This window comes from Dermacentor silvarum, chromosome 1 (assembly GCF_013339745.2).
Source record: "Dermacentor silvarum isolate Dsil-2018 chromosome 1, BIME_Dsil_1.4, whole genome shotgun sequence".
In the NCBI taxonomy this organism is placed as follows: domain Eukaryota; kingdom Metazoa; phylum Arthropoda; class Arachnida; order Ixodida; family Ixodidae; genus Dermacentor; species Dermacentor silvarum.
In genome coordinates, this window is record NC_051154.1 from 27,076,958 (window position 1) to 27,104,912 (window position 27,955).

At 43.8% G+C, this 27,955-nt stretch overlaps 1 protein-coding gene across 7 annotated transcripts in view; it reads left to right on the top strand.

Moving 5' to 3' along the window:
• The window catches only part of LOC119458720 (cytosolic purine 5'-nucleotidase), an 87,998-nt gene extending 61,567 nt beyond the window's left edge, over positions 1 to 26,431 (top strand). For 3 of the 7 annotated variants that reach the window (XM_037720601.2, XM_037720609.2, XM_037720579.2), the window contains 18 exons: positions 5,651 to 5,757; positions 5,835 to 5,908; positions 5,969 to 6,086; positions 9,393 to 9,488; positions 9,568 to 9,656; positions 10,360 to 10,417; positions 13,921 to 14,014; positions 15,618 to 15,697; positions 19,693 to 19,753; positions 19,846 to 19,887; positions 19,986 to 20,078; positions 20,160 to 20,226; positions 21,961 to 22,183; positions 22,269 to 22,329; positions 22,404 to 22,461; positions 22,547 to 22,665; positions 25,538 to 25,675; positions 25,886 to 26,431. In XM_037720601.2, the coding sequence (XP_037576529.1) occupies positions 5,651 to 5,757; positions 5,835 to 5,908; positions 5,969 to 6,086; positions 9,393 to 9,488; positions 9,568 to 9,656; positions 10,360 to 10,417; positions 13,921 to 14,014; positions 15,618 to 15,697; positions 19,693 to 19,753; positions 19,846 to 19,887; positions 19,986 to 20,078; positions 20,160 to 20,226; positions 21,961 to 22,183; positions 22,269 to 22,329; positions 22,404 to 22,461; positions 22,547 to 22,665; positions 25,538 to 25,675; positions 25,886 to 25,990 (1,683 nt within the window). In that variant the 3' untranslated portion in view covers positions 25,991 to 26,431. Of the gene's footprint in view, positions 1 to 5,001; positions 5,120 to 5,191; positions 5,335 to 5,467; positions 5,588 to 5,626; positions 5,758 to 5,834; positions 5,909 to 5,968; positions 6,087 to 9,392; positions 9,489 to 9,567; positions 9,657 to 10,359; positions 10,418 to 13,920; positions 14,015 to 15,617; positions 15,698 to 19,692; positions 19,754 to 19,845; positions 19,888 to 19,985; positions 20,079 to 20,159; positions 20,227 to 21,960; positions 22,184 to 22,268; positions 22,330 to 22,403; positions 22,462 to 22,546; positions 22,666 to 25,537; positions 25,676 to 25,885 lie in introns of those variants that run through there. The other 4 variants (XM_037720617.2, XM_037720595.2, XM_049665729.1 and 1 more) reach the window with 4 other exon arrangements.
• The last annotated feature ends 1,524 nt before the right edge of the window (positions 26,432 to 27,955 follow it).

Below are 27,955 nucleotides of genomic sequence, written 5' to 3' on the forward strand. Positions count from 1 at the left end.
GTTGAATTCGCTGCCCCCGCAGCTCAGCACGCCGACGTCAGACCGTATTTGCGCGGCCGGGCGAAGGGAGGCCTGCTGATCACGGTGCTTTCTCCTGTGCAAACGCGGCCGTTATCTGGTGCTGCGGTTAGCCGATTGCATGCATGTTTACCGCATGAAGCGAATGAATGAAACGTTTTATTGTACGAAAGGATGACTGCTGGCTCAAATAAGGAAAAGTATAACCACTTAATAAGTATTTTTATTAAATAATGAATTGAGTTTATCATTCCCTCCTTCGAGGCTTCGTTGCTTTTTGGGGGCTGATGCAGCCCTTTTATGTCTATGAACGACTTTGTTTATAGGCCCTGCAGTAGCATAATCCTGCTCTGCTTACGCTGCATGCTGCCTTATAGGCCGGACAGTCCCAGAAGCGACAGAGGCGCCGCGCGTGATGTCATCGCTCGGGAGTCCTTGATCTTCACCGTATGCGACTGTCCCATAACTGAACATCGGCCGCTGGGGGGGGGAAAAATTGTCGTTAGGGATCTTAAGGCATTAACGATTGAATGTCGACTGAGAAGCTTCAGTTTTTTTATACTGAAATTACCGGCAGATATTTATCCAGCACAGCGATGCATGCATCACGTTTTTCTTCGTGCTTTGCTAGTGCAGGTTGCCTCTGTGGCGTGCGTGCGCGAACCGATCGTTTCCAACTTAAAAATAAATTAGCTTTTGCGCAATTTAGCGCCAAAATTGTCAATCCTGTGAATGTGACGCTGTGCCATCATTGCTGCCAGCGTGAATATGGCATTGCAGTAATGCTAGACGCTTCAGAGGATAACGTTTAAAGAAAAGGCGGTTCTGCGCTGAAGCTGCAGACGTAGAAAAGACACAAAAAGACGACGCGCGACGCTCCCCCCCCCCCCCCCCCCCCCCCAACCTCAAGTCCGTCTATTTCCATTCGGAAGACTGCAGTGATTATAACGTATACGTTATAATGAATATCCGCAACTTGTAGATCAGTGACGATGGCGTTCGGTTGCTGAGAACGACCTCGGGGTCGTAAGCTCGTGTCCCTGCAAAGCGACGGCCGCACTCCGAAGGGGGTGGAATGAAATCAATATCACGCGTCACATTTTTGATGCACAATAAAGAACCCGAGTTGGTCAAAAGTTATTCGGAGCCTGTTCCACGGCCTCTCTCGTAGCCCACTTTGCAGCTTCGGGACGTTAAACCCAATAAGAGAAGCCCATGAATTGCGTGGCGGAATGTATAAAATATTTGAGTAAATGTTTGTTCAAAGTATCGCTGATCATATTCTTGCCCCCTCCCCCCCTATCTCTCTCTCTCTCCTTAACTGCCCACCCAGCCTAGCTTTGACCGTTGATAAAATTGGCACATGCTAGCGTGAAATTTCGTCCTATGCGATCACCTCGGCACAGCAGCCAGTAAATAAAAAGTGCTTCCCTGAAGTAGACTCGGGCACTCGCAACGATTTCTGTGATAAGCTTAATCCTGTTATACGGCAGTGACCGTAAGCACCTGCTCGAAGTGCATCATGCTCAAACATGAACGTGAAAGGAAGGAGGAATTGACTGAAAGACAGGGAGGTTAGCCAGTTCTCAGACCGGCTGGCTACCCTGTAATGGGGAAAGGGAGCAAGAGGAATAAAATACGTATAATAGAAGAGTTGTAAAAAAAAAAAAAACGCTGAAGAAGAGCATAAAAAAATGGAGAATACGGCACTGCTTAAAGTCTGTCTCTGAGGCCAGTTCTCCGCAAGAGCACACAAAGTCGCCGAGCAAGCCGCCATCGCCCTCGCCCTGCTAGACGGTCGTGGGTCTGAGATCGATAGCGATTCCAAAACGGCAGTTAGGGCTTTTCAGAAGGGTCGCATCGCCGAGCAAGCTGCTCGTCTTCTTAGCGTCTTCAATCTGGATGCTCTCACGCATCATTCGATTCACTGATCTCCCGCTCACGTAGGGTCGGTCGAGGGTGCTCCCCCGAACCTCAGTGAGTCTGCTCTCGAGGCTGCGCGCGACCTCACCGACCGCGCTTCCTCTGTAAGCAGAGTCGACACCCCTCCCCCCTACGGCCACAGGGATGCTCCCGCTACTCACATCGAGGTTACAAAATTCTTCTACATGTCTAGAAGGGTCTTTCCACCCCCTCACCCCAAATTGAACAGGGCGCAAGCCGTTTCGCTTGAACATTTACAGACCGGCACATGTCCGTGTCTGGCCGTTCTGCACGAAGTTAACCCTGACGTATATCGCGACGACGCCTGCCCGTCCTGCGGGCAGACCTCCACTCTAGCACACATGCTCTGGGAGTGCGGGTCGAGGTACCCCAAGTTCAGCAAAGATGAGTGGGACTCGCTTCTGCGTAGCCCCGCTCTAGACAAGCAAATCCTGGCTGTCCGGCGTGCCCGCAACCGGGCCGGTGGGCTAGACCTGTCGGTCCCGGCGTGGGACTAGCCGGGGGCGCGACGAGTTCGTGTCCTCGCCGGACCTCTAATAAAAGATATTTCACTCACTCACTCAAGAGCACACAAAAAAATGGAGAATACGTCACTGCACTGTAGTCTATCAGTATATGCTTATAGTTACAGGTAGTATGCAAGCTCCGGGCAATGGTACATAAACAAGATGGTTGCCTAAACCGGTTGCGGGATATTCCTGCCCAAGTTCCGCAAAATCCACTCTAACATCATCTCGTGATTTTCATCATCTTTGTTTCCCGTGGAATAATAATTGGCGTCCTTCAAGACAATTTGAAGTTTTCTTTACAAAATTGAGGTGCCGTATTCAGCCTTCAAGGCTGTGTCCCCTCTATGTTATTTTTTCATTGTACCTCAATCTGGAAAAAAAAAATTTTTTCTCTCTCGTGTCGCCGATTTTTAAGACAAAGAAAGCGTTTACAAGTTTCGTTTCGCCAACTTGGGATGTCGCTAACCTCCCCAACCATTCTTTCTTCTGGCGCGTCTTCACTGGAACTCAGCCACAGGGATGCTTTTCTCGCCGTCTTTACTACAGAGACAAAACAATTGCCTTATTTACAATTTTTACTACAGACACAAAAAAATGGCCTTGGTGTATTTCTAAAATGGTGAATTATTTATATTATTGCACTTATTGATGTTAAATTATTTTATCTCAAAATTCTTAACAGATTTTTTTTTTCATTTCTAAATTTATTTTTATTTAACCCACGCTCTCCTATGCAAATTAATTTTTTGTTATAATCCTAATAAAAACATTTGAAATCGCCTGTTTCTTGGCCAACCCCCGTAGTGGGTATTAACCAGTATTTGGACACAAGAACAAGTCTTCTTCGTTTACAATCACCTGCGTCGCCAGCGCCATGACTGATTGCACCGTAACAATATATTTATGTTTCTTTCAGCTGGGTGAACACAATTTTTACCTAGTTATGTACGCATGTAAATTGCATTTGCTTACCGTATTAACCGAGAAATAGGCATTAACGCACTAGTAATTCCATTTATATGTAGCGAACAGATCCTGTAAGTAAACCTGCAAACGTTTGTTTCAGACTTTTATTTTTTGGTAAATCTTCAGTGGGAGCACGTCATTGTATGTAAATTTGATGTATGAAAAGCAGACAGGCGAAATACATCCACCCTCCCACTTTCAAAGACAAGGTGTGCTGACTTCGCACGAGTTTGGCATATCTGGGATCTGGCTATCTTATAACCAGTTCAAGAAAAAAAACAAAAAAAAAAAAAAAAACGGTCTGTTATGTGCCGTATACGAACCGCAGCCGTACAATAAATTAAAAAAAAAAAAATGAACCGCAGCCGTGGCTAGTGGTAGAGCGCCCGCCTCGGCTGCGGGAGGTCATGGGTTCGATTCCCGCTATTAAGTGGACACAAGCGTACCCCGCTTTCTTCAGGGACTCTGAAAAAGGAACTGTCGATAAAGCACAACAAATTTGTACAAAAAAAAAATAAATAGTGTCCGCTGGTTGGTTCCGCCACGTGTCCGCCAAGCGTTGGTTTTGTACGGGCAATTGCCGGGCCGGGAGCGCGCTTGTACTTACCTATTTTACCGGTTGGCACCTACCGTTAGCACTAGTCTGCCTCCCACAGCAGAGGCGGGTGGGTGCTCGACTATTTCGCCATCTTCTACGCTTTCTTCTTTGTTTCGTATGCCCCTTTTTGTTTTGTTTTATTTTATTTACGGTTTACTATCTGGAGAAGGAAACATTTCGAAATTTCGTTTCGGCATTTAGGTATTCTTTTAAATTCTGTTTTCTTCGGGTCCTAATTGAGCTCCAGTTACAGGAACATTTGCATGGTCATTTGCGACTACATCCGTGACACAAAGATTATTAAAGGAAGTCAATCTCTTGAAGCAATAATTGGATTTCTGATTGTACTTAAAATCGTTTTGATAATTCCATATCTACTGTTCTTTCATGAAGCGTACGTGTTCTCCAGGTACAAAATAAAAAAAAAAGGTACAAAATTAAAAAAAAATTCAGTCTGATTGTAATTCTGTATTACTAACATCTGTACTATTTCTTGCATTTCCCCCCTCTTCCACTTATAACCGCTGGCGTGTTGGCCAATCCCCCGTAGTGGGTAAGTGCCGTTATTTGAGAACCAGGCTAGGCAAGCTGTGCGTTGCTCTCGTGGAGTGCACAGTTCATAATTGGGCGCTGCTTGTTCAGCATATGGGAATGAGTAAAGTGACCCGGCCCGCTAAGGCGTTACGCGTACTGTCAACCCCATGTCCGATTAGGAAGGATTAGTTCACGAAGTGGGCCCGCCACCCAAAGCTTAGGCGTCTCGAGCGAGCTCGAATCATGACCGCTACACATGTGCTGTGTGGGTTGCTGACCGATGGAGCTTCGAGACGGGGGAGGATGATCGCGTCAGATAAGCTTGCTGGCGGGCGCGACATCGTCTCGAGCGACGATTGTGACAATTCACGGCAACGGCCGTCGCGCTGCTTGGGCTGATAGGCGCCTGCAGCGGGGCAGGACTTTCCCGGAAGGAAAGCCGCCGTTGCCCTCTCGTCCCGCTTGGCGACTGATAAGCGAGGGCGGCCATCGTCGTTCGGCGGGGCCGCTTCACACCGGCGCTGTAGTCGAGCCTTCGAAGATGCCTCGCGTAAGCTCTTCTTTCTCGCCACCAGCAGAGGGTCATCCAGCTAGGTGCTGCTGCTGCAGCAGCAAGCGCGAGAGCTTTTGACTCGTGGCGCGCCCCAGCGCGGGAGACCTGTTGACATGCTCGGTTGTGCGGACGACGGCGATAGCTTCTTACGGAAGGATCGCTTTCGCGAAGCCTCTTTCATGGAGGCCGAGCGGCGCGCCGCTCAAGATGAGGTGCGCGCTACCTGCGGCCGAGCGCGCGCCGGCGGGCCCGCAGCCCCCGGCGCCTTATCGCCACTGCTGCAGGCACCGTTCTTTCGTGCCGATGAAGGCTGCACCGGCTGGAGGCCTTCCGCGCGATTTGTAGGCCGCGCGGTGCCCTGTGCGGGCCTTGACTGAACAGGTTGCGGTGCTGGGCTCCGCTGAATGCACCGCCCTCAGCCCTAGCCGCTTGAATCGCGCGCGATTTTGGTCCAGTGTGCCGCGGGTTAGACATTCTGCGTGCTTGCGTCCACTGCCGAGTAAGTGAACGTGTCGTCTGCCTTTCCAGGTTCACAGAGCGTCGCAAACAATAACCGACGGCATGCCAGCATCAGCCATCGACGATGGCGGCCAGTCAGGCGCTCCCAAGAAGTATTACCGGGCGCCGCTTCACAGGTCAGTAAACATTCCTGTCTGTGAATCCAGTTTATTGAGAGGAAGTGACATCAACAGCGTGTATTGCCACATTTCAGGATTTTCGTCAACCGAAGCCTTCACCTCGACAAGATTAAGTTCTTTGGCTTTGACATGGACTATACCATTGCTCGTGAGTGTTTTGAAACCGCTCGTGTCGGCGCAGGCGCGTGACGAAATTTTGCACTTGCAGAGTACAAGTCCCCCGACTACGAAGCCTTCCAGTTTAGCCTGCTAGTCGACCAGTTGCTTTCCATCGGCTACCCAACAGAGCTCAAGCAGTTCCAGTATGACTCAACCTTCCCCATTAGGTGAGGCTTTGCGTTACCTTACGCATTACGTGGTCAAAGTATTTTTATGCTCAGCCGGACATGTATACCTAGTGTTTGAGAAAATGTTTGAAATTCCATAAAAATATGCGAGATATGACAATCAAGTGATTTCCTCTCTTGCTTTTATGAAAGAAGCATACATTTTTATGACTCGAAGTAGTAATTAGGCAGATAATTATGACAATTACATGAATATTTTAACAGAGTGAGTCGGGCCATTGATATTACTGCAAGGTTTGAAATCGCCATCAGAGAAGGTCATAGCCGGTTCCAGAAAATAAGCTGAAAACCCCAATCCCGAGGGCGCGGCATGAAATCCCAGCGGCAGCTGCCGCATTTCGATGAGGGCGAAATACAAAAGTGCTCGTCTACTGTGCATTGGGTACACATTAAGGAACCCCAGGTAAGCAAAATTAATTCGGAGCCCCCCACTACGGTGTGCCTCATAATCATTTCTTAGTTTTGGCACGTAAAACCCCAGAATTTCTTTAAAGCTGAAAACCGAAATTGAACTGCCAACGAGCGCAACTGGCACACAGACGCCCATGAAACATGACTGCTGTTTACGCCGCAACGTCGGGCAAGCATGAAGCGATCGTGATCGCTGCTTGATAAGGACGCTCACTTCATGCTCGCCTGACGGGGAGGCATAGTCATGTCACACACGGACGCCTGCTAAGCGCGTGACGGGTGTGTTCTTATTGTTCCAACAAGCATGTATTTTGGCATTTGGTCGTTGTCCTTGCTCAAATCATCTTAAACCTTAGCACAGCAATTTTGAAATGTTAACACTGCAATTCACTGCTGTTTGTACTGGAGGGGAATAAAAGGACAGGGAAAGAGAATAGAACTATTTACATATGTACAATATAGCATTGTTAGGTCGCATAGAGCAGCTGGGTGGCAAGGGCCAACTGTAAAATGTCAAAATTTTCCTGCTGCATAGGTGGCATCCTCAGAACCCTTGCGAGCTGCCTCTTCCAGCCAGGCTTTCTGTTTTTTTATTTTGTTATGTTGCAACGATGAGATTTAGCTTCAGTGGTCTGTGTTCCAGACATTCTTGTGATTCTTCTCTGGTCTCTGGTTGCTCAGAGTGACCAACTCTTGAGTTGGAGGAAGGTCCAACTTGTGTAGAATGTCGTCAAAGCCTCTGTGGCTTTTATTGTGATAGCAATTATATGGACACTCAAAGTGGATTTCTGCCGTTGGCGTCGCCGTGAGGTTCCGTATGACGTCAACAACGATGAAATCGTCGCCGCGCGCCGTATGCTGTATGTGCAAGTGAAAGCGTGCGAGGCACGCGCGGTTTCACGGGGAGCGAATGCATGGCGGAGTGGAAACGCGCATTCTGTGCCGTGATACCTGAAGGGCTGCAGAATTAAGCGTCTTTTCTCCTTTACAATCACCATATATATAGAGCAAACACGACTTCTTCCGTCGCGCGAAAGGCCGTGGGGGGACGGGACAGACAGACAGAGAGAGAGAGAGAGGGAGGGGAGGCGACGTTTAGCTGCGGCACCAAATGCGTAATTATATAAAAGCATTGCGAGGCGAGAATGTGGTAAAGACTTCCGACGCTGCTCGACGAGTGTCCCGTTCTGATCTCGTCAAAAACCTCCGAGCCGCCCCCAGAGGCACCGGCAACAGTCATCAACGCCGCGCGCAAAACGCCAATGGCATCGACAACAGTTCTGTGCGTTGCTGGTGCTGCTGCATGTCCAAGTTTGTACAGCTGATAAAACTACTATCCTTACTCCGTATAGCTCTCTGCTAATTTGCTATCTCAATTGATGCTTCGCCTTTCGGGTGAAACTGCGACATTTTGTTGAACCACCACAGTATGGCTGTAGAAGTGGCCATCACCACAACAGTGCATGAAGCAATCTTGTTTCGGGGCACAGCAACCAAATCTTGCTGTTGAGACTTATCCGCATTTTGGGGTTTGCCCTGAATACAGCGAAACAACTTCTCACTTGTCCATCTCGTATGTAGGAAGCGTAGCCTTCACCTGAGCACTGGTGAAAAAGGGAAAATGAGCTCGTGGGGGGGGCCAACCCAGCCAGGGCGAGTGCTCGTTTGTCATTACACCAGGAAAGCTCGCTATCTGAGCAAAACTTGTAGTTGTGAGCCTCATCAATAGAGCATGAATGAAAAAATAAGCCCATACAGCTACCATGCCTCAATTCAAATAACTTTTTGCAGTCTTCTGGTTGGAGAAATACTTTGATTGTGTTACACATGAAAATACAATGTTGAAGTGTAATCTTGCCATCAAAATCTAAATACTTTTTTAAAAAGAAAATGTGATTTTTCTACCCCTTTCACATGCCTTAACAAGCACTGCCCTGCTTGAGAGGTGTTGAGGCCCCTAACCCTCTAGAGCTTTTACGGTAGCATAGCAGATCAGCATCTACAACTTCAGCTATGGCACAGGGCTTTTCACTTTCTTAATTCCATTTGTGGCCAGAGGGCACTATATTGTTTTAGATTGTTCTTCTTGTGCATCGCTAAAATACATATGCTAATGTGCTGCTTCATGCTGTAGAGAAACAAGGTAGCAGCTTCACCATAGAGAAACAAGGTAGCAGCTGGAATAAGGCCTTGAATGAGGTAATAGCTGCTGCATCATCCGAACTAGTGGCATAAGAAAGTAAAAGTCCCTGTTTGTCTTGGCTGATATTGTCAGGCTTCAGGATATTCACACATTCGTTCACTGCATCTGTGAAATAATTTCTCTTGCAGCTACCTCAGAAATGTCATCAGCCCATATTTTTACGCTAGGGTGTACGTGCGTGCATGTGTTGCAGTGCTACTGTGCTTTCTCACTTCTAGCATAAAATTGCTTTCGGTATCAATGTTTGCTGTTTGAGACGCAGTCACGACTAGCTTAAGTTTATTTCTTGCAGACAACTCCTGTGATTTTTAGCTGCATACATGACATGTTGCAAAGCTCTGTGTACACCAAGCTGTATGGTCATAGGTAGCCTCAAAAAGTGAGCATTTCAATTCTCCTGGACCTCACAATTGCAGTGCTCCTTGTCATGTCAACTAAGTGCTGAGAATTGTCACTAGCTTATATGTTAAGACTGCAGTGTATATTAGTGAAAGTGCGAAGTATAAAAATGAGTCCTTTTAGTTTCGAGTGCTTATTTGGCTGAATTACAGAATGCGGGTGTTTACATTCACACAAATTTTCTGTACATGCAAGCTCATCAATGTTCCTTGCACCTTAACTGAGTTTATCTCTAAAGTCAATTTCATGTTTTTTGTATGTATAATGTGCAGGGGTCTGTGGTTTGATTCTCAATATGGCAATCTTCTCAAAGTTGATCCCTATGGAAACATATTGGTCTGCTGCCATGGCTTCCAGTTTCTCAAGACGTGAGTATGCAGTTTCTTATGATTTAAGCCTTTGCCTTGAACTTGCCTGATCCTCAAAGTTTTCTTTGCACATTACCAGAGGCGAGATTTACAAGATATACCCTAACAAGTTCATCAAGCTTGATGAGTCTAGGGTATTTGTGCTCAACACTCTCTTCAACTTGCCAGGTAAGTTTAAGAACATGTTTGTGTTAGCATGGAGTGATACTCTTAAGTGAAATTCCTTAAAGAAGGCCTGACATGAAATTTGAGCCAAGTTGTGCTGGCATGTGCTGGCGCCATAATAGAAATACTGACTACCTTAGGGCTTAACTTAATTTTAGTGATAGTGTGGCCAGCTAGGTTTCAAATACCTGTTTCAAGATGAAGCTATAAGATAGGTGCTGTCTTGCATTTATACCTTTTTCTACAGCACAGCATTTTTAATTGTATGCCATGCTTTTTTTGCATGCTGACTATTGTATATAGTCAGCATGGACATGGTAATATTAGTGTGGAAAGTTTATTTACTGCTTTTCTAAAGTGTATGTCAAAAGCTTAGTGCTTTGTTTGAATGCATCTTCAATCAATGCTTTGCTTATGTAGTAATGGAAAATAAGAAATGGTACAAAAGTAAAATTTTTTTGAGCAGAAGCATTTTTTTAATCTGTTTCATTTGCTAATTAATTCTTCAAAGTAGTGTCACGCAAGGTCTTCATACGGTAAACGTGGTGCGACCAGCCAACTTTCAGAGATGACAGCTAGTCAGTCCATTCTTCTTGTAACTTGGGTATTCCATATACTAGTGCCAAAAGTGTGGTATAGCTGATACTTTGTTGTACTCCAGCAATTTGAATATGTGGTTATCTTGCTATTCTTTTCTGTTCATCAGAGACCTACTTGCTTGCCTGCCTTGTTGATTTCTTCTCCACGTCTCAACAGTATATCCCGTGAGTTGTTTTTTTTTTTCTTAATTTTTGTGTCTTCATTGATTTCTTGTAAGCTCTTCGCAGTGGCACAGTTTGTAAAAATTTGTGCAGCAAACTGTTTTTACAATTTGGTGCATTCTAAATACAAGCGGTAGCTTGGGTACTACAAAATTAAGTGGTTTAATTTTGGGAAGCTAATTGATACGTACTTTATAAAGGTGCAGTAGCGAGGTTAGTTACTGGAGTACAGAAAGTGCCTACAGGTATGGGATAAAATCAAGAAGTGATCATTGAAATTCTCCTTTTCCTGCAGATGCTCACATTCCAGCATGTTAAAGCAACAAGTCCACATCATAATTCCTTCCAGTTAGTTGCTATGGTGAATGGGGCAAATAATCTGCTGAAAGCACAGCCTCCCGCATTTTTAGCTATATCACACGAGAACACTATAATATGGTCGTACGTCGTCCTGAAGGGAACATCGAATTGGACGACTCTTGCACAGGAGAGTGCTTAGTGTGCTTGAGAGTACTTCTGCTGCTCTCGCTGATTATCGCCGCTTAAAGGCACTAAAATGACACGTGATGGGTGCTCGCGCGATATAGCTAAAAATGCGGGAGGCTGCACTTTAGATCTCATTCTGAACAGGCAAGCTGTGTTGGATGCTGAATTGTGGTTGATGTAAGGCTGTCAGTTTGTTTGTTCTAATAAATGGTGATGGCTTCAGGTATTTTATTAAGTACTCATTGCTAGCTGTGTTATCGGCAGTACTTAGGTATAAGTTTGCTGATTAGCAATTGTTCTGTTTACCTATTGTGAATGTGAAGGCAAATTCTATAAAGTTGTACAGCCGAGCCTGGATATGTCGAACCCACATATAACGAATTATTGTGTATAACGAACAGCAGTAAAATCCCCTTGAAAATTTTAAAATAAAATTTTATTTTATGTCGAATTACCTATATATCGAAATTTTTGTGATCCCCTTCAGATTCAATATATCCGGGTTTGACTGTATTTGCTTAATTCAAATTTTTTTTATTTAACAGAAGTACTATAAAGCAAAATGTTCTTAAATGTTTTTTAAAATTTCAAAGCACTTCTGTAAATTTTGCTTTCTGCCTTTCTGTTAAGAGTTCCTTTAGTGTAATGGGGGGGAAAGCTTGACATCTTATCATATTCCGTTGCATAGATGGCTTTTTGATGCACATGTACCGCAGAAGCAGTTAGTGCAGCAGTCATTTCTGTGCTGTAAAAAGAAAGTCCCATGGACTTTACTATATGCCTTTTTGCAAGCAAGGAGTTGCTAGATGGCACAGTGAAGGGTCTGCACTTTCCGAAAATCGCAGCTCATAAGCACATTTTACTTATTACTCAAACTGAAGGGGTTGTAGGAGCAGGCTTTAGAAAACATGCGCTTGGGTTTAAAGTGGCAGGAAACATCAACAGATCAGCCGTAGAGATAAGCAAGAGACGATTAGAGTACTGGTGGAAAAAAAGCAGGGAAAAGATGGATATGACCTGATTTAAAATCATAGGTAGCAGTACAAGGTAAATTTTTGAAAAAGAATAATGAGAACTATGCGAAAATGCTAGATAAAGAACATGTTTAGTATACCAGATTAAATCAAGTAGGCTAGCTGACTATTTGTCGCCACCCCGTTTCAAAGGTAATGCCAATCATCAGCAGCAGCAGTAGTTGGACCAACATGTGGTGCGCTGTGTGAAGCACTGTAGAGAACTAAGTACAATGCTTGTGTGTGTACGACGTCTGTTAGAAAAGTATCCGACCCTTTTTTTTTTTTTGCGAACACACCTGATGGATATGAAAGAGGCGCGCTTGCAGCAGCCGACCTTGAACCTTCGTGCACATGCACAAATTTTTTCCCGCCTGCCGATAGCGTCAGTCGCTGGGACACAGCGCTTGAGTGAGGTAGTGCGCGGTGCCCTCGTCGGTTTTTTTATTGCAAGGAAAATGACAGAGCGGCTGGAGCAACGCTGCTGCATAAAATTTTGCCAGAAACTGGGCGACAGACCATTCGGGAATTTCAGACGGCTTTCGGTGACGATGCTATGAGCAGCACACAGATTAAGGAGTGGTACAACCGGTTTAAAGACGGCCGCACATCGGTGGAGAGCGAGCCATGCTCCGGTCGGCCATCAACATGCCGAAGTGAACGCTGTGGTGATGCGGTACCGTCATGTGACAATCTGAGAAATTGCGGAAGAGGTGGGCCTCAGCACTTTTTCTGCACATTCCATTGTGACCACAGACTTGGCCATGAAGAGAGTTGCGGCGAAATTCTTGCCGAAGCTGCTCACTGTGGAGCAAAAGCAACTTCATGTTGAAGTCTCACAGGACATGCTGAATTCCACAAACAGTGACCCCGACTTCATGAACGCCATAATCACTGCTGACGAGTCTTGGGTTTACGGGTATGACCCAAAAACCAAATCCCAGTCGTCACAGTGGAAGCATTCCACATCACCAAGACCAAAGAAGGCCCGCCAAGTGCGCAGCAACGTCAAAGTGATACCGACTGATTTTTTTGACTCCCACTACACCACGAGTACGCACCACAGGGTCAATCACCATAGAGTACTACAGCTATGTCCTCCGTCGCCTACGTGATGCTGTGCGGCGCAAGAGACCGGAGCTGTGGTCAACAGGAAATTGATGCATCCATCACGACAATGCTCCTGCACATTCCTCGAACTTGATTGAGACTTTTATGGCGAAAAACCAGACTCCTGTAGTTCAACAGGCTCCTTACTCTCCTGATATGGCCCCCTGCGACTTCTAGCTGTTTCCCAAAATCAAGAGACCATTGAAAGGACTGCAATTTCAGGCAAGAGAGGACATTATGGCTGCAACGACAGCTGAGCCATTCCGAAAGAGGGCCTTCTCAGAATGCTTCCAACAATGGCAGCCCCGCTGGGAGAAGTGTGCGGAGTCCCAAGGAGACTACTTTGAGGGTGATTAGGTTTCCAACGCTCCAGTTATGCCAGTTTTTTTTTTTCTTTGGCCGAAGGTCGGATACTTCTAACAGACCTCGTATGTGTGGAGAGGCGTGAGGGGTGCAGAGGATCTAGTTCCATGGCATTTGGATGGTCCTCGTTATGCAGCATGTGACCTGTGCCGCCATTGTGTATTTGATTTGTGTTTAGGTCATGACAGGTAGCACTATAGAACTGTCAGGAGTGGAGAAAGCTGTGTAGTCTTTAATTGATATTGAAGGCAGTGGGAACCATCGGTCTTCCTTGTTGTGCCAGGCTCATTCCGTTTTTGTTTTTTTTCAACTGTGTAGTTGTGTGCTGTGTAGTTATAATTAATGCTCACACAGGTCTTGCAAAGCAACAGTTTCTTCACTGATGCTAATCATAGTTGCTCAGCAAGGCTCTGCACGTTTCACCAGGCTGTGTTTGTTTATATTTGAGCATTTTCTGCGTCCTTGTGCACAGTTAATCAGTTTCACCTGCTGAAAACTTCTCTCAAAATTACATTCTCTTTTCAATCTTTTCAGAACCAAGACGGGCGTGAAAATTGGCAGTTTGTTCATGTCATACAAGTCGATCTTTCAAGATGTCCGTGGGGCTGTCGACAATATTCACACCTATGTGAGCTTCCACTATATTTTCACAAATATTTTAGAATGGAGTGGAGGTATTTAGAAGTCAAGAAAACTGCTTGTTGTTTATAACATGCATTGCTTCTGCCCCATGGTTCAGTTGTGTTTTTATGTAGGAACTTCAGTGAAATTTCACCGCATTTCTGTGATTGTTACAGGCCCACGTAAGTGTTTTGTTGTATGCATTCGATGAGTAAATTCTTTTAGTTATATGCTGAAGAGGCACCTAATCTCTGCTCATTGCTTCTGCCCTTTTTTTTTTTCACTGTTCAAGTGGAACAAAATTTCGCTTAATCGGATTATTAGGTGTAGAAATGTACAGTTGCTAAGCTGGTTATTGATTTCTAGTCATCCCGTTTGTAAGCTCCTACAATGGGTGGGAACATTTAAGTGACTGCTTAATTCGTAGTGTGTAGTCTTACAGCAACAGAATGCAGAAGTGTTACCACTTTCTTAGAAATAAAGGCCTGCAGATAGAGCACTTGAATAGAATGAACACTCCATCAGAACCACACACCTGCGGTCGTTCAGAGGTGCAAATCCTAAAGCTGTAATCTAGTGTGAAGCTTCCAGAGGATGCAAGACACTGCACTATGCCTGACAAATAAAACCTAGAATGAGATAATACAGACATTCCAGTCAAGAGGTTAATGACTCTAAATGCCAATCACTGATTTGTCTTTTGCATATTGAATTATGTATTTAAAGGAGTACTGACATGAAAGCTTGGTCCTGTTTTGCTTTTTTTTTTTGGAGTAGCTGTTGACTTCATGATAGCAGTATGAAGCCTAAATTTCTCAAGAGTGCCACAGATTATTTATTACAGCACCATATGATGGGTATACGGGTCATATACACGGGGCACGTCGGTAGACTAGCACATCTGTCGGGGAGGGGAGAAGGTTCAGTGGCACTCTGGGAAGGCTGGTGGAGTTCCCCCCAAGGCCAGAAAGTTTCAGAACCCCTGTTCCAGGGCATTTCATTTTGACATCTTGCTCGCTGCAAGAGGCAGCGAGTACACAGAAATCAATTTAGTCCCTAATTCGTGCCAGAAAAACCAGGTGAAATGGTTTGGTTTTGGAATTTTTTTCATTGTGGTATACAAAATGAAACGGGCAAAGATATAAGGTTAAATGGGACCATGTTTACTTTAAAGAAGATATGGCCCTCTTGCAGAGTTCTCAAATATACAGATTTGCAAGTGGGCCACTTCCTTTTCATTGCAATTGATTTTCCATTCATGTTTGGCCTCAATTTGTTTTGGCCTTATCACTGCCGTGTGTCAAATTGGTGGTGGGTAATCCTTGTAATTCTTTGTAATTCTTATATAAGCTATCTAGATTGTGTGCGAGTTCTCCTCACCACATGTTTAGAAGCTCTAATTTATTTCCGATGCAACACAGTTGCATCACTTTCCAACAAGCAAGCCTAAATGGTTGGAAATTGAGTGATTTCTAATTCCTTTTGCTTAAAAAAAAAAAACGCGGTTATCTTGCCGTTCATTATCTTGCAGTTACAAGCAGGGCTTTATGTATTGCAATGGCTGTGGGGATTGCTTTTGAGTGATTTTCTCCAATGGTCGTCACTTCCAGGGTCAACTTAAGACTGAGACCATTAACAACCTTGACAAGTACTTGGAAAAAGATGAGCGGCTACCACTGCTACTTGATAGGTAATATTCGGTGTTTTGAAGTTTTAAGCTCTGTGGTGCTACTGTAGATTTTTATCCGAAGACCCCCCCCCCCCCCCCCCTTTTTTTTTTCCCTATAAACATACTTTTGAAAGCTTACCATACCAGTGTTTTCTGGTGAATATTTACTCTCGCAGCACAAAGTGCCATATGACTGCCTAATGCATAAACATTCTTTGGCGAGTACCCCAGCAAAATCTGTCACACAAAAAATATGATGCCTTGTATCTGCGCAAAAATGCGTAATTCGCGAAGTTCAGACATTTAATCGTTATAATAGTGTAAGTGTAGATGATAGGTAGCTTTATAAGCGATAAGTAACATTTGAAACCAAAAAATAAAATTGATCAGAGAGAAAAACGTTCTCATCAGGCCACCTTGAAAGCTTACTTTCCCGCATTACAGGTGTGTGTGCAGAGAAGCCTGCTGTGGGGCTGCCGAGTATAAAAATAACTGATTGGTACATGTGATAATACCATAACTGATTGGTGGCGTTACCAAAAAAAGAAAAAACTGGTGACATCGTTGTATTCACGTCAAGGTCGTAACAAAAAAGAAAGAAAATGTAAAAGGGAAAGAACAGCTGTGGTGAAACTGGTTGTGATGGCGTTCTGGTTCATTTGATACAATCACTTTGAAGGGGCCATGCAGCTTCCTGGGAACTCATCTCCACACCATTCAGTGCACTGGAAAAGCGATGGGTAGACATTCATAAGCTAGGAAAAGCAAGTAAGCAAAAGCGAAGTAACAGCCGAGCCAAGGAATGCTTATGCATTAGTAGACAATTCTCGCAATTTTGTAGCATTTTTTTTTTGTTAAAGAAGTATTGACATTACATATTTGACTTTTTCTTTTTGTTAATGAAAGTTCTGGACCTTGAAACTATAGAAAAAATACTGATGAGCCCACCCTAAATAATTTAGTGGCTTTTTTACGCACCAGTTTGTTCGTTATCTAGGAAATGTACTGTATTTTCCAGTGTATAAATCGCACCTTGGTATAAGACGCACCCCCTACATTTCGCAACTTTCTAATAAAAATATGGTATATAAGATGCACCTATTTTAACTCTGTCAGCAGAATGAAACGTCATTGCACATGCTTGTACACTCATCGCGGAATGTCACTCACCCATTTGAGGGCACCAAATTTCTGTAAACAAAATTTTTGCGAGCTGAAAATTCTAACAGAATAAAACTTGAACCAATGTTTTAGGTGCAGAAAACCAACATTAATTGCACTTCACTGGAAGCTATCAAGGACCGCATCCTCCAATGCACTGTCGAAAGGGTCAGCCACCTCAGCCAGCAGTTCCATGATCGACTGTGTCGCACCTAAACACATGCATTCAAAAGCAAAATGGTAGCCAGAAGCACTGAGACTACTGCTGGGACTGCTGCGACTTCTCGCACGGGCAACTGATGATAACTAATGGGTGTTTTTGTTGTTGTTGGTCACCCCAATATAAGAAAAAGCCTGGTGCCTTTTTCTTATTTGTTGCATCAGTAAACTAGACTATAACAGCGAACTAGTACGCATCATCTAATTTGTTTTTGTGTTAATAGTGCGATTGAAATAAGCATCTTTGCACCCTTCATGATTTAGTTGTTTCTTTCCATTCCTATATGCTAATTCTAGGGTGCTTCCACTTGCTGGAATTAGAATTTGCAAAATTCGTGAGCATAATTGATTTGCCTTGCTTCTTTCTGTGGGCCCATGAGTACAGAACTTTGGTTGAAACTGTTTTATACTTCAGTAAACTGCACATCGTTGAAACTGGTGTTTCTGTACAATTTGTAATACTTTGCAGTAGTTACACCAAGGTACATTCACATAGGTTATGAAGGCTAGGTCCAAATTGGGTCTAGAACTATTGGCAAGTGACATGAACTGCTTACGTGTAATTCCAGTGCGACTACATCTTACGGGGCAAAACTGCAGTTCATAAAAATTATGCATTCATTACATCACTCGAGAAAATATTTTTATATGTACAGACAATGACATTAAAAAATAAAATTTTAAGTTGCAGGTTGTTTGCTGCTCTCCACGAGCAATAATGGGTGTGGAACTGCATCAGCTGTGTGCAGTTTGCTTGTGGCAATGCATGCAGAAATATGCTGAGAATGTATTGCCGTGTTTTACACTGTAATGTTACCTTATGTGTAGTCATAAAAAGTGATTGCAATATATGCTATCAACTGCAAAAGATTTCACGAGTCATTTTATTTGTGAACAGTCTTCTCACTAAAGTTTTAGCTATGTATTCAGTACTAGAAAACTACAGGTGGCATGCATGCTATGCTCCTCTCCTTCCCTCTCTAATGCTTCGGCCTTGAGAGTAAGTAAACAAATATGCCAGTGAAGATGGCAATGGTTTTTAAGAAATATTTGAATATACTGCTGCTTTTCTTGGCATGCAATTAACAGATGTGCACTGCTACTACGGATGCATACATTTGGTACCTAGTTTAAGATCTTGGTGAGCCCAACACTCACCATTGTAATGACTGCCATTAGAATGATTCATCCCGCGTTGTGGTGATCGTTCTCATTTCCATGCACTTTTGTAGTGTTTGTAGCAACTGTGCAAATTGTTATGTTGCTGTAGTGCCTGCGATTTAGTGCACTGTTAGCATCCACGATACAATGCGGTGTCTTATTGAGCATGATGAATTGGTAAGGTCTGACTTGTATACGAACGAGGTCATGTAATTTTGTCCAGCAGACATCCCCCCCCCCCCGCGCTTACTCTTGCATTTGTCATCGTGGCAAAAAAATTTTTGTTTACAGTGCTTCCACAGCTGTGCACTACCGTATTTACCCAAAACTAACGCACAAATTTTTCAGAGAACATGGGACAGAAAAATGCCTGCATGTTACAATTGGATATGAAACCTAAACCGGCATTTGCGGCGTTGGCAACAGCCTACCGTCAGAGACAGCATCATCGCTATCACAAAATGGCAACAGAGTTCATTTTCTTGAAGGTTGCTGTGCGCATTTTGGGCCCAACCACAATCTGGAGTGGTATTCTCAGTCAATTACTTTTGACGATAGTACAATCACTTTCGCGAGACTCTGCACTGGATATGTCTGCATATAAGGCTGCCAGCGTTTCTGCTGCTGTGCCAAGCTGTCGGCCGCCTACTTCAACAAGTCAGGTGCAGAGTCACGTGAGATCTCACAAAAGTCATGATATCTCTGAAAGTGATCGCTCGAGAATACTACCAATGTATGTTTCGTATCTATGGCCAGTGAAGCACAAATGGCAGTGATGACACGCTGCTTTCATTATGAAAGCTCATTTAAAAAAAAATGTCCCTTCTGTGAAGGTAAATTCTGCACATCTTGTTTGGGGGGTATACTATATTTTTCTTTTATAAATCGGGGGTACATCTCATTCAAGTGCACTTTTATTTTCATATTTTAAACCTACAAGAATTGGCTGTGCATTAGGTTCAGGGGTGTGTTAGAATCTGGTAAATATGGTAACCATCCGTCAAACATGCATTGGACATTTTGTAGCTTGGGGCACATCTCGGAGGACGACATTCTGGCGGGCTGCAGTTTTTATTGGATATGAGCTGGTACGCCTTAGTAGCTACTGGGGCAACTTGGTGCAACAAGCCTAGAATGAGAAATGTTCATTTTTCCGGTCAAGGATTCTTGTGCAATTCTGAAAATAGCGTCATTTACATTATGCGGTTGGCCCCGTGACATGTAGATGGCGTTGTGGTACCCCACAAGCCGCACTTAGAGTACGTGTAGGCTTCTATGGAAGTTTTTGTACCATACTAGTATACCTTGGGTTAACTGAAAAACTTGATGGGACTAGTGCAGTGTAGCTGCTTGCAATGTAATGAAGCTTTTTGGAATGGCCCAGTGGAAGACCTTGATTTGTGGTCACACCCTGCTCTCTTGAAATTCTGCTGTATACCCCTTACACCTTGCTTATTGCAACATTTTGTCTTCAGGATGCGTGCACATGATAAGAAGCTCTTCCTGCTGACCAACAGTGACTATGGATACACAGCTGTATGTCACCAAATTTTCAAGCTCTTCTAGCTTACAATTTGTTGTAAATGCCAGCAGTTGTGTACCATTTTACATTACTATCTCTTTTGCAGAAAGTTATGCAGTACCTGTTTGACTTCCCAAGTACAAAGAATGTAAGTCTCTTTGGTATATTGCTTTGTAGGCTTATCCTGGTGCTTAACCAAGGGATAAATTTATTGTGTTGGCACTAAATCTGGCAATATTTTTACAGCGAACCTGGGAGTCATACTTTGACTATATAGTTGTCGATGCACGGAAGCCCTTGTTTTTTGGTGAAGGCACAATCTTGCGGCAAGTGGACACGGTGAGTGTAGTGCCTTTACAAGGAAAGAAATTGGAACATTATTTGTTTTATTCACTAATCAGGGTTACTTTGATCTCGCAGTCTACAGGGGCTCTTCGCATTGGTAGCCATATTGGGCCACTGCAACTTGGCCAGGTCTACTCTGGAGGTGAGCTGTTTTTTGCAGATGCTGCTTTCAACTAAAGCCTGGAAAGACAATGTTCAGGTTCATGTGCATCTTAATGGGACACTAAAGCAAAACGTTGACTGTGCTAGAGTGATGAGATTATGCTGCTTAATCTCTTAGCATTTGTTCTGTGCCATAAGTTGACTTGGTTGTGCAGAAAAAATTCTTTAGACAGCTTGTCCCTTCCCCAGTGTAAATTACCTGCAAAAGGAGGACCAGGCCTGAGATTGTTGGCTGCATTGACACTCTTGTATGTCATGCTCTGCAGCCTTGTTAAATGAGAGGGTAGCACATTATATGTAATGGCCCAGCCACACCATTCCACATGTTTCATAAAGCTGTGGCAATGCAGGAGGGGTATTCTGTAAGCGTCCACCTAGTGAATTGTCCATTTCATCTGCTGCTGAAGTGTTGATTGGCTGGGCTTGGTTACGCATGAGAAAAAGACTGGCTAGAAACCTATCTCTTTCACACACGTACATCTCCAGCCAATTGGCGACAGCCAAAATGAACAGTCCATTAGGTGGGCACTTGCAGAATACCCCTCCAGATGTCAGTCACACCTGCCACAGGGGGCTTATGGCGTACTGGTGCTGGGCAAGAGGTCTCGGTTTCAGTTCCTGGCCATGGGAGCCTGTGTATTTCGATGGGGGCAGTATGTAGAAATGCTTGTGGGCTTAGCTTAAGGCAAACGATAAAGATCCCCACTAGGCTGAGAGTGAATCCGTTGCTACAGTAGGTTTTATAGACCACCTGTAGCTTTTGGGATGTTGAATTGGGTTTTTATTTATTGATACGGCTTGCACATCCATGTTACTGCTGTCCAGGTTCCTTTACAAAAAGGACATTATGCAACACAAAGTTAAGATTGCTGGCAGGAATATGAAGTCTAGTTTAAATAGTGCTGCCATAAATAGTTTCATTGAATTTTACTTTGGTGGCTTCCTCTGTAGGAAAATCTCGTGGCAGTGGCGAAGCCACACTTTTTCATTTTCAAATGCAATGCAGTCTTATCAGGTGTTTACTCCTGACAAATCATTGCAAGGCTCATGTGCACCACCAGAAGCTTGTCCCAGGGTTTGGAAGTAAAAGCACCATTCTGCTTTTGCATGACCATTTTCTTGCTTTTGCCAACAGCGCATTTTATATTATTTTAGGACACTTGTGTCGGTATAGCTTTACTTGATTTTTGCCTTTAGCATCACTTTAAGGGACTGCTATTTCCATTGTGAGCTGAATATTGCTGCCTTGCTCAAGCTGCGAAGCTCTGCTGTGTTTTGGGTTATTGATAGAAAATGCACTACATTTCATGTGGCATTTTTCTTTCCTTGTGCAAAATGGCTTAAACTTTGACAAGGGTTGGAATGTCAACCTGATGTTGACATTTCTGCCAAAATAATTAGTCGGGAAATAATAATTTGAAAATTAATTAGGAATAACACAAGACTTCTTCAGGCTGCTGCTAACGACATGCAGTTGGTTTCATCTGCATAGAAGGCATCAGTTTTTTGTTTTTTTAACTTGGTGCATGATAACTGGGACACCCTGTATAATGTAGGCAAACGAACATACTATTGAGTTTTGGGAATTTGTTTAAATTTAAGGAAGTTAAGTACTGGTCATCATCAAAACGTTAATGATAAATAAAATGTCAATGTGTGCCTTTGTATTTCGTGATGTTGTTTATACACAGATTATTTTGTACAATCTCTGCAGGTAGCTGTGATGTCTTCACCGAGTTTGTAGGAGCTAAGGGGAAGGATGTTCTTTACATTGGTGACCACATCTATGGAGACATTCTCAAGTCCAAAAAGACACGTGGCTGGCGCACTTTCCTTATGATTCCTGAGCTGGCCAAAGAAGTTCACGTCAGCATTTCCCAGTGGACATTGTTCGAGAAGCTGCAGGAGCTCGACATTTGCCTGGGCGATATTTACAAGTAAGTGTCATTGGGCAAGGCTTTCAGTTTCTGACAGTAATCTTAACATAATGATGCATAATCTTTCCTTTTCCTGTTTGTAAAGGAACCTGGACAGCAGTTCGACTGATGTGCCTGACATTGGAAAGCTGCGTCAGTCTATACGAGTAAGTTCTTGTATTGGCTGCCTTGCAGGGGCCTGTGATTGTGACATGTTTTTGCTGTTCTATTCTTTATTTAGGAAACATCTCACGAGTTGGACATGTGCTATGGTATCCTTGGTAGCATGTTCCGTAGTGGTGAGTATGGATGATTTGCTTTTTTTTTTTTTTTTTAACCTTGCTGTTCGGGGCATGCACTTTTCTCATACTTGATCTATTTCAGGTTCTCGGCAGACTTTTTTTGCTAACCAGATCTGCCGCTATGCTGACATCTACGCCTTTACCTTTGTCAACCTTATGTACTACCCATTCAGCTACATGTTTCGGGCTCCTCCGATGCTGGTAAGCTACATTTCCTAAAGTGCTGCACTGTTGTCATAGGATACATTAGCTTGTCGAAACTTTGGAGCAAATTGTATAAATCTTGGTAATAGGTTATATTTGTTAAGGCCTGGTATCGTACAACATACAGCAATGCACACTGCATATTTGTGTGCCTGCATACAAATATGCATAGTATATGCAACTATATAGTATTTGCCTGCAAATCATGCTACAGTTATGAGAATGTTGCCTTGAGAGTAATAGGGGCTACACAGCTTCAGAAAGACTCGTCAGTTTTTCTGCTTGTAAGAAAAATGTGCATTTGAACTCATTAAATGGTCTTCATAATGTCATGGCATAACCTTTCACTGCCAGACTAGAGGTTGCTGAAAGAAAGCAGTAAAAGAACCATAACTAGAGCCATGTATCCACATGGCTTTAAAGCATGAAACTATGTAAAATTCCTTTGTGGCCTGGCTTCTCAGCCTGATATTTGGGGAGCACTGTGGTTTGCATGCACAGGTGTATCGTGCATTCCTAGATTTTGCATGCAGGTAATGAAGAAAATTTTTTTTTGTAGCTGCAGTGTCCCACAAATTTTCTGAAAGCATACATCATTGTATGTGCCCTTTTTGCCTACTACTCATGTTGCTGTTAAGTCTTTGGATGGTAAGGTGTTTATGCAGGGTGCCATAAAACTAGGCTCTAATTTATCTGAAGGCAAAATTGACACGTTGGTGTTGGTCATCTTGCACATGTGGGAATGTTTTGTCTCTGGCCAGTTAAGATCAAGCCATTTTTTATGACTGAAAGTGTCATAAGAAATTGTCAGATCAGATCTTTTTTTATGATCAAGTTTCATGGTCATTAAGACTACATCTTAATGCACATTATACTCTTAGCTCTAGATGTCATTTCATTGTTTTTTTTTTAATTTGTGAAAATGCTGCAAAATTATTTTTGCCATTCTATTTGAATACCAGGCTCCTGAGTGCATAATCAGGGAGAGCATATGCTGAGCAGGCATGGGGGATTTACATTTTTCAAGCAATAACTTTCTTTAGCTGCTTCACCGATTTTGGATGACCGTTTTCACATTATAAAATGGAGAGGGCAAGAAAAGTGTGGAGGAGTGGAGGAAGTGCAGGTGTGGAGGAGAGCTGGAGGCACCTGATTGGATGGCAGATCACGTAAAGAAGAATTGTGCCAGATTGCATCTCCACTACCTCAGGCGTGCTGTAGCATAATCAGATATCACATTTTCAGCCTTTCTTCCAGTTTCAGCTGGTGTTGCGTCACTTGGTGTCAAAGCGAAAGGCGGAGCAAAGAGTCAAACTAAAATGCCAAGCATTACACTTGCCAGATCTTGGCATTGGTGTTTCTGCCAATGTTCCATTAATGTCACTCAACACCGGAACACTGAAAAGAAAACATGGGAGATTTCACATTTGTGCTTGGCATTTCGGCTTGTCTCCTCCCTCTACGTCGATGTCAGGCAACACCATGTGACGGAACATAGGCAGAAACGTCGGTGCCAAGGTCTGACATGTTGAGCCATTAGTATTTCAGCTTGTATCCTTGCTCCACATTGACACTGAGTGATGCAATACGACTGACACCGGTAGATATGCTGAAAAAGAATTTAACACTTTGGAAAACATGAATCACAGGAACATTGGCTTGATAAACAAAATAATACTTTCTCACAGCTACAGCTGCATTTGTCTGCCTCCCGCCAGTGCCGGCATATAATCGCTATCGCGCTCATCTATCACTGTTTCCAGCATGCTTCCCATGAACCACTACATCCTCACTGCAGATAGAATTCTAATAAAAAAATTTGCAGTAAAAAAAACTGCATGATTGGACACTCTGACCGGTTAACTTTCCACTGCACTGAGAAAAAAAAATGGGTGTCATAAATATTAGTGGTCAGTCTGTTTAAAGATCCCCACGTAGTGAATATAATCTGAAGTCCTCCACTATGATGTGCATCATAATTATATTGTGTTTTTGGCACATAAAACCCTGGAATTTTTTCCAAACACGGTTACAGCTCAGATTTGACATGAAGGCTTGCAGACTAGCATTTCTTAGCCTGCAAAATGTCATGCTGGCCATCCTTTTCTGATAAAGAAATGTTGAAGCTTCTCTGTATTTCATGCAATGGTTTTTGCTTACTTTAATCATTCATGCATTTCACAGGGTTTTTTTTTTTTTTTCCAGATAAACTAGCTTCATGAAAGCAACTGAGTTGTTTTTTAATTTTACATCTTTTCAAAGAGCTCTGTCCTTGTTAAGAATAAAGGTTTGCAGAACTGATCTTAACAGTTTACTAAGGATGACTGCATCTAATAAAATACCTTTTTTTTTTGTTCAGGTTACATAAACCATCTTGTATATTGATTTTAACTAGGTGTCTCCTAAAACTGAAGTTCATGCTATATTCATGCACCACATTGCTGCTATAACATTAAATTAGTTTGGGCTAACACTTCTTTAAATCTGCTGTGCACATGACCTTCATTGATCAGTAAGAATGGTGGCCTTGTATTTTTGTGATTGATGGTATTTTTATGAACTAAAGCAACACCTAGGCTCTGAAGATCACATAGGGGGCCCTGAATCAATTTTTGCTTCCTGGGGATCTTCTTTGAAAGTGCTCGCTTCAATCTTGGTGCACAGACATTTTTTAAATCTGGCATCAGAATGTGGTCGTTGTGGCCATGAGTTGATGTGCAACTTCCTGCTCAGCGTCACGATTCCTGAATTGCTAAATCAGTGCTAGGTTGCCCTGGAACTTGCCATGTACTGGTCCCTCGTATTCCAATATGTGCAAGGCTCGTAACTCTGGGGGTATTGAGTCCTTTTTCGATGATGCTGTGTGCAGATGCCGCATGAGTCCACTGTGAACCATGAGCAGGACCCAGCCCACCAAATGAATGGTGACAGTGCAATGGATGGAGAGATGTACGGCAAGCCGAGCCCTGCTGACCAGCCTGTGCGCAAGTTCTCAAAGAGTGAACAGGTGAGCCTTCACGTCTTTGTTGTGGATGCACTTTGTACCAAGCACATGGTGACAGCTCGCTTCTTTTCTTCCACCTGTTTTGTTTTCTTTTCTTTCCTGTCAGAACCGTCAGGCAGTACTTGATGTGCTGGGGGCAAGCACTTCTGTTCAAACTGTGGCCAGTAAAATAAACTAGTGATGTCTTTGCTCACATGAAAAAATTGTATGCAGGTGCCCCTGCGCTTCCCGGAGGCCCCAAGCCAGATAACGCACCACCATGACACCGATGACGATGATGAAGACGCGGAGCGGGTCACAGAGTCACAACGCCAGTAGGCAGCTGCTTGGTGCACCTTTGCTCCCCCCTAATAGCTCCGCCGCGCATGTGTGTGCAAATGTTCTGCAAGGCAGCTAGCCAATCAGTGGCCTTAACAAGTAGTGCCGACTTGGGCTGGGCTGGTCTTGGAGGCTGCACTGCTTTGTCCAGCCACGCATCAGGAGAGAGTGCGTTGGTCCTGGGTTGCAGCTGTGGCTAGCTTGTGTTCTTTTGAACAGGAGATATGTACATTTTGTAAATTTTTTTTTATATATATGTACTAGCGCAATCCAGTTGGCTCACTCGCTGTCTGCTCGTCTCTGCAGTATGCAACTGTTTTTCCCTGGCATTGTAGCTTCTTGCTCATACTGAATTTCTCTTGTATTGACTGTAATTCTTAACTGTTTATCTGCCTTGTACTGGCCACTTTTTAGGTAATAAAGTATTTTCCAAGAACTGCATGCTGCAGTGGTATGAACAGTGATTATTTGTACTGCTTTTGTGGAATGTGGTCACAGTAGACCAGTTGGGTGGGGGGGAGGCGGCTGGGCAGGCCGCATACAGAAATAGTGCCCATCCCCCTTGGCTATGCCACTAATGGGGAATATGCCAAGAATCTGGTCGTAGTAGAAACTTTAATAAATATGAATCAAAAATACAATGCTGGCCGGGAAATACATTTTCTGGTGCCTTGTGCACCGTTGCAAGCAACGCAACGGGTGTTTTGAGAGTCCCTTCTGCTCACACTGGCTCGTTGCGGCATAATTGGTTGGATCATCAATATTCAGCCAAGAAAAAGGTTCCTGCATCGAAAATGGTTGCTGTGCATTTGCCCATTATCGCATAGTCACCCAATGAGCTTCTGCTCTTTCGGCTTCAGTCAGACAATGTCTAGGATTCGCCTTTCACTCGCAAGGAGCCATCCTGCTGAGCGCATCTGGAGCAAGCTCTGGTTTAGCAGAATGCGATTTTGGGCTAGTTGGTTCATCGCCAACTTGCAACTCGACATCCTGATCAAGATGTCACATGGTAAGAGGCCCGTCCCTCTTCCTCAGTGGACACGTGCATCGCACGACTTCACCAACCATCACTTTACCGGCACGTCTCACCTGCACCCCGCCGTGCTTCACTTGACCCATTTTTAGCGATTATGACTATTTTAAATTGCTAATTACACGATGTCCTTAAAGTTTGGAAATCCGAGTACTGGTGCCAAATCTTTTATTTCTGTCTCTCACAGCCAACTTGGATAGCTTTGCCACCTGGCCAGATTTCCACCGGCACAGCTGGTTTTGAACATTATCTTTGCTGTCTTCATACGGGCTTGGGCAATTTGGAATCTGACCATGTCTAACTTTTTAACAAAAGGGGCAATTTCGTTATGGAATGTCTTAGCGAGTCGCAAAAGGTATCAAAATGTAGGTCTCAACGAGACTAGAAGCAATGGAGAATTAGTCGGAGAGCATGTGAAATGGACGCTACGGGCGTAATTAGCGCCAAAATATAGTCGAAGATTAAGCACATAGCACCATAGAGTGCACTATCTCCTGGATCGGCCAACCCAGCCTCATAATTTGACGTACATGCGCATAAAAAAACGAATAGAAAACGGGAATAAAAGAAATTGACGGTCTGGGGAAAATATAAGGTCTAACAACGTAACGAAAAAACAATTATGCAAAAATAACCGATCATGCAACATTGCATCATCTTTAATGCCCCAATTTCAGCACATATAATTACATATACCATGTACTATGTTGACCTTTTCTTTTGCGTCGACTTTGGTAGACATGCCTCTTTTCCCGCAAGATGGTGGGTCGACCCCCACGCCGTTAAAGTCCTTTACACACAGTTACCGGCACGCCGCGTTCCGGTTATCCCTAAATAGACACGTACTTCCGTAACTTGTAGCACCAGCGCTCCGTCGGGCGTTCATACTTGGCTACATTTTCGCGAGCAGACTCATTCCCAATTAAACTGTT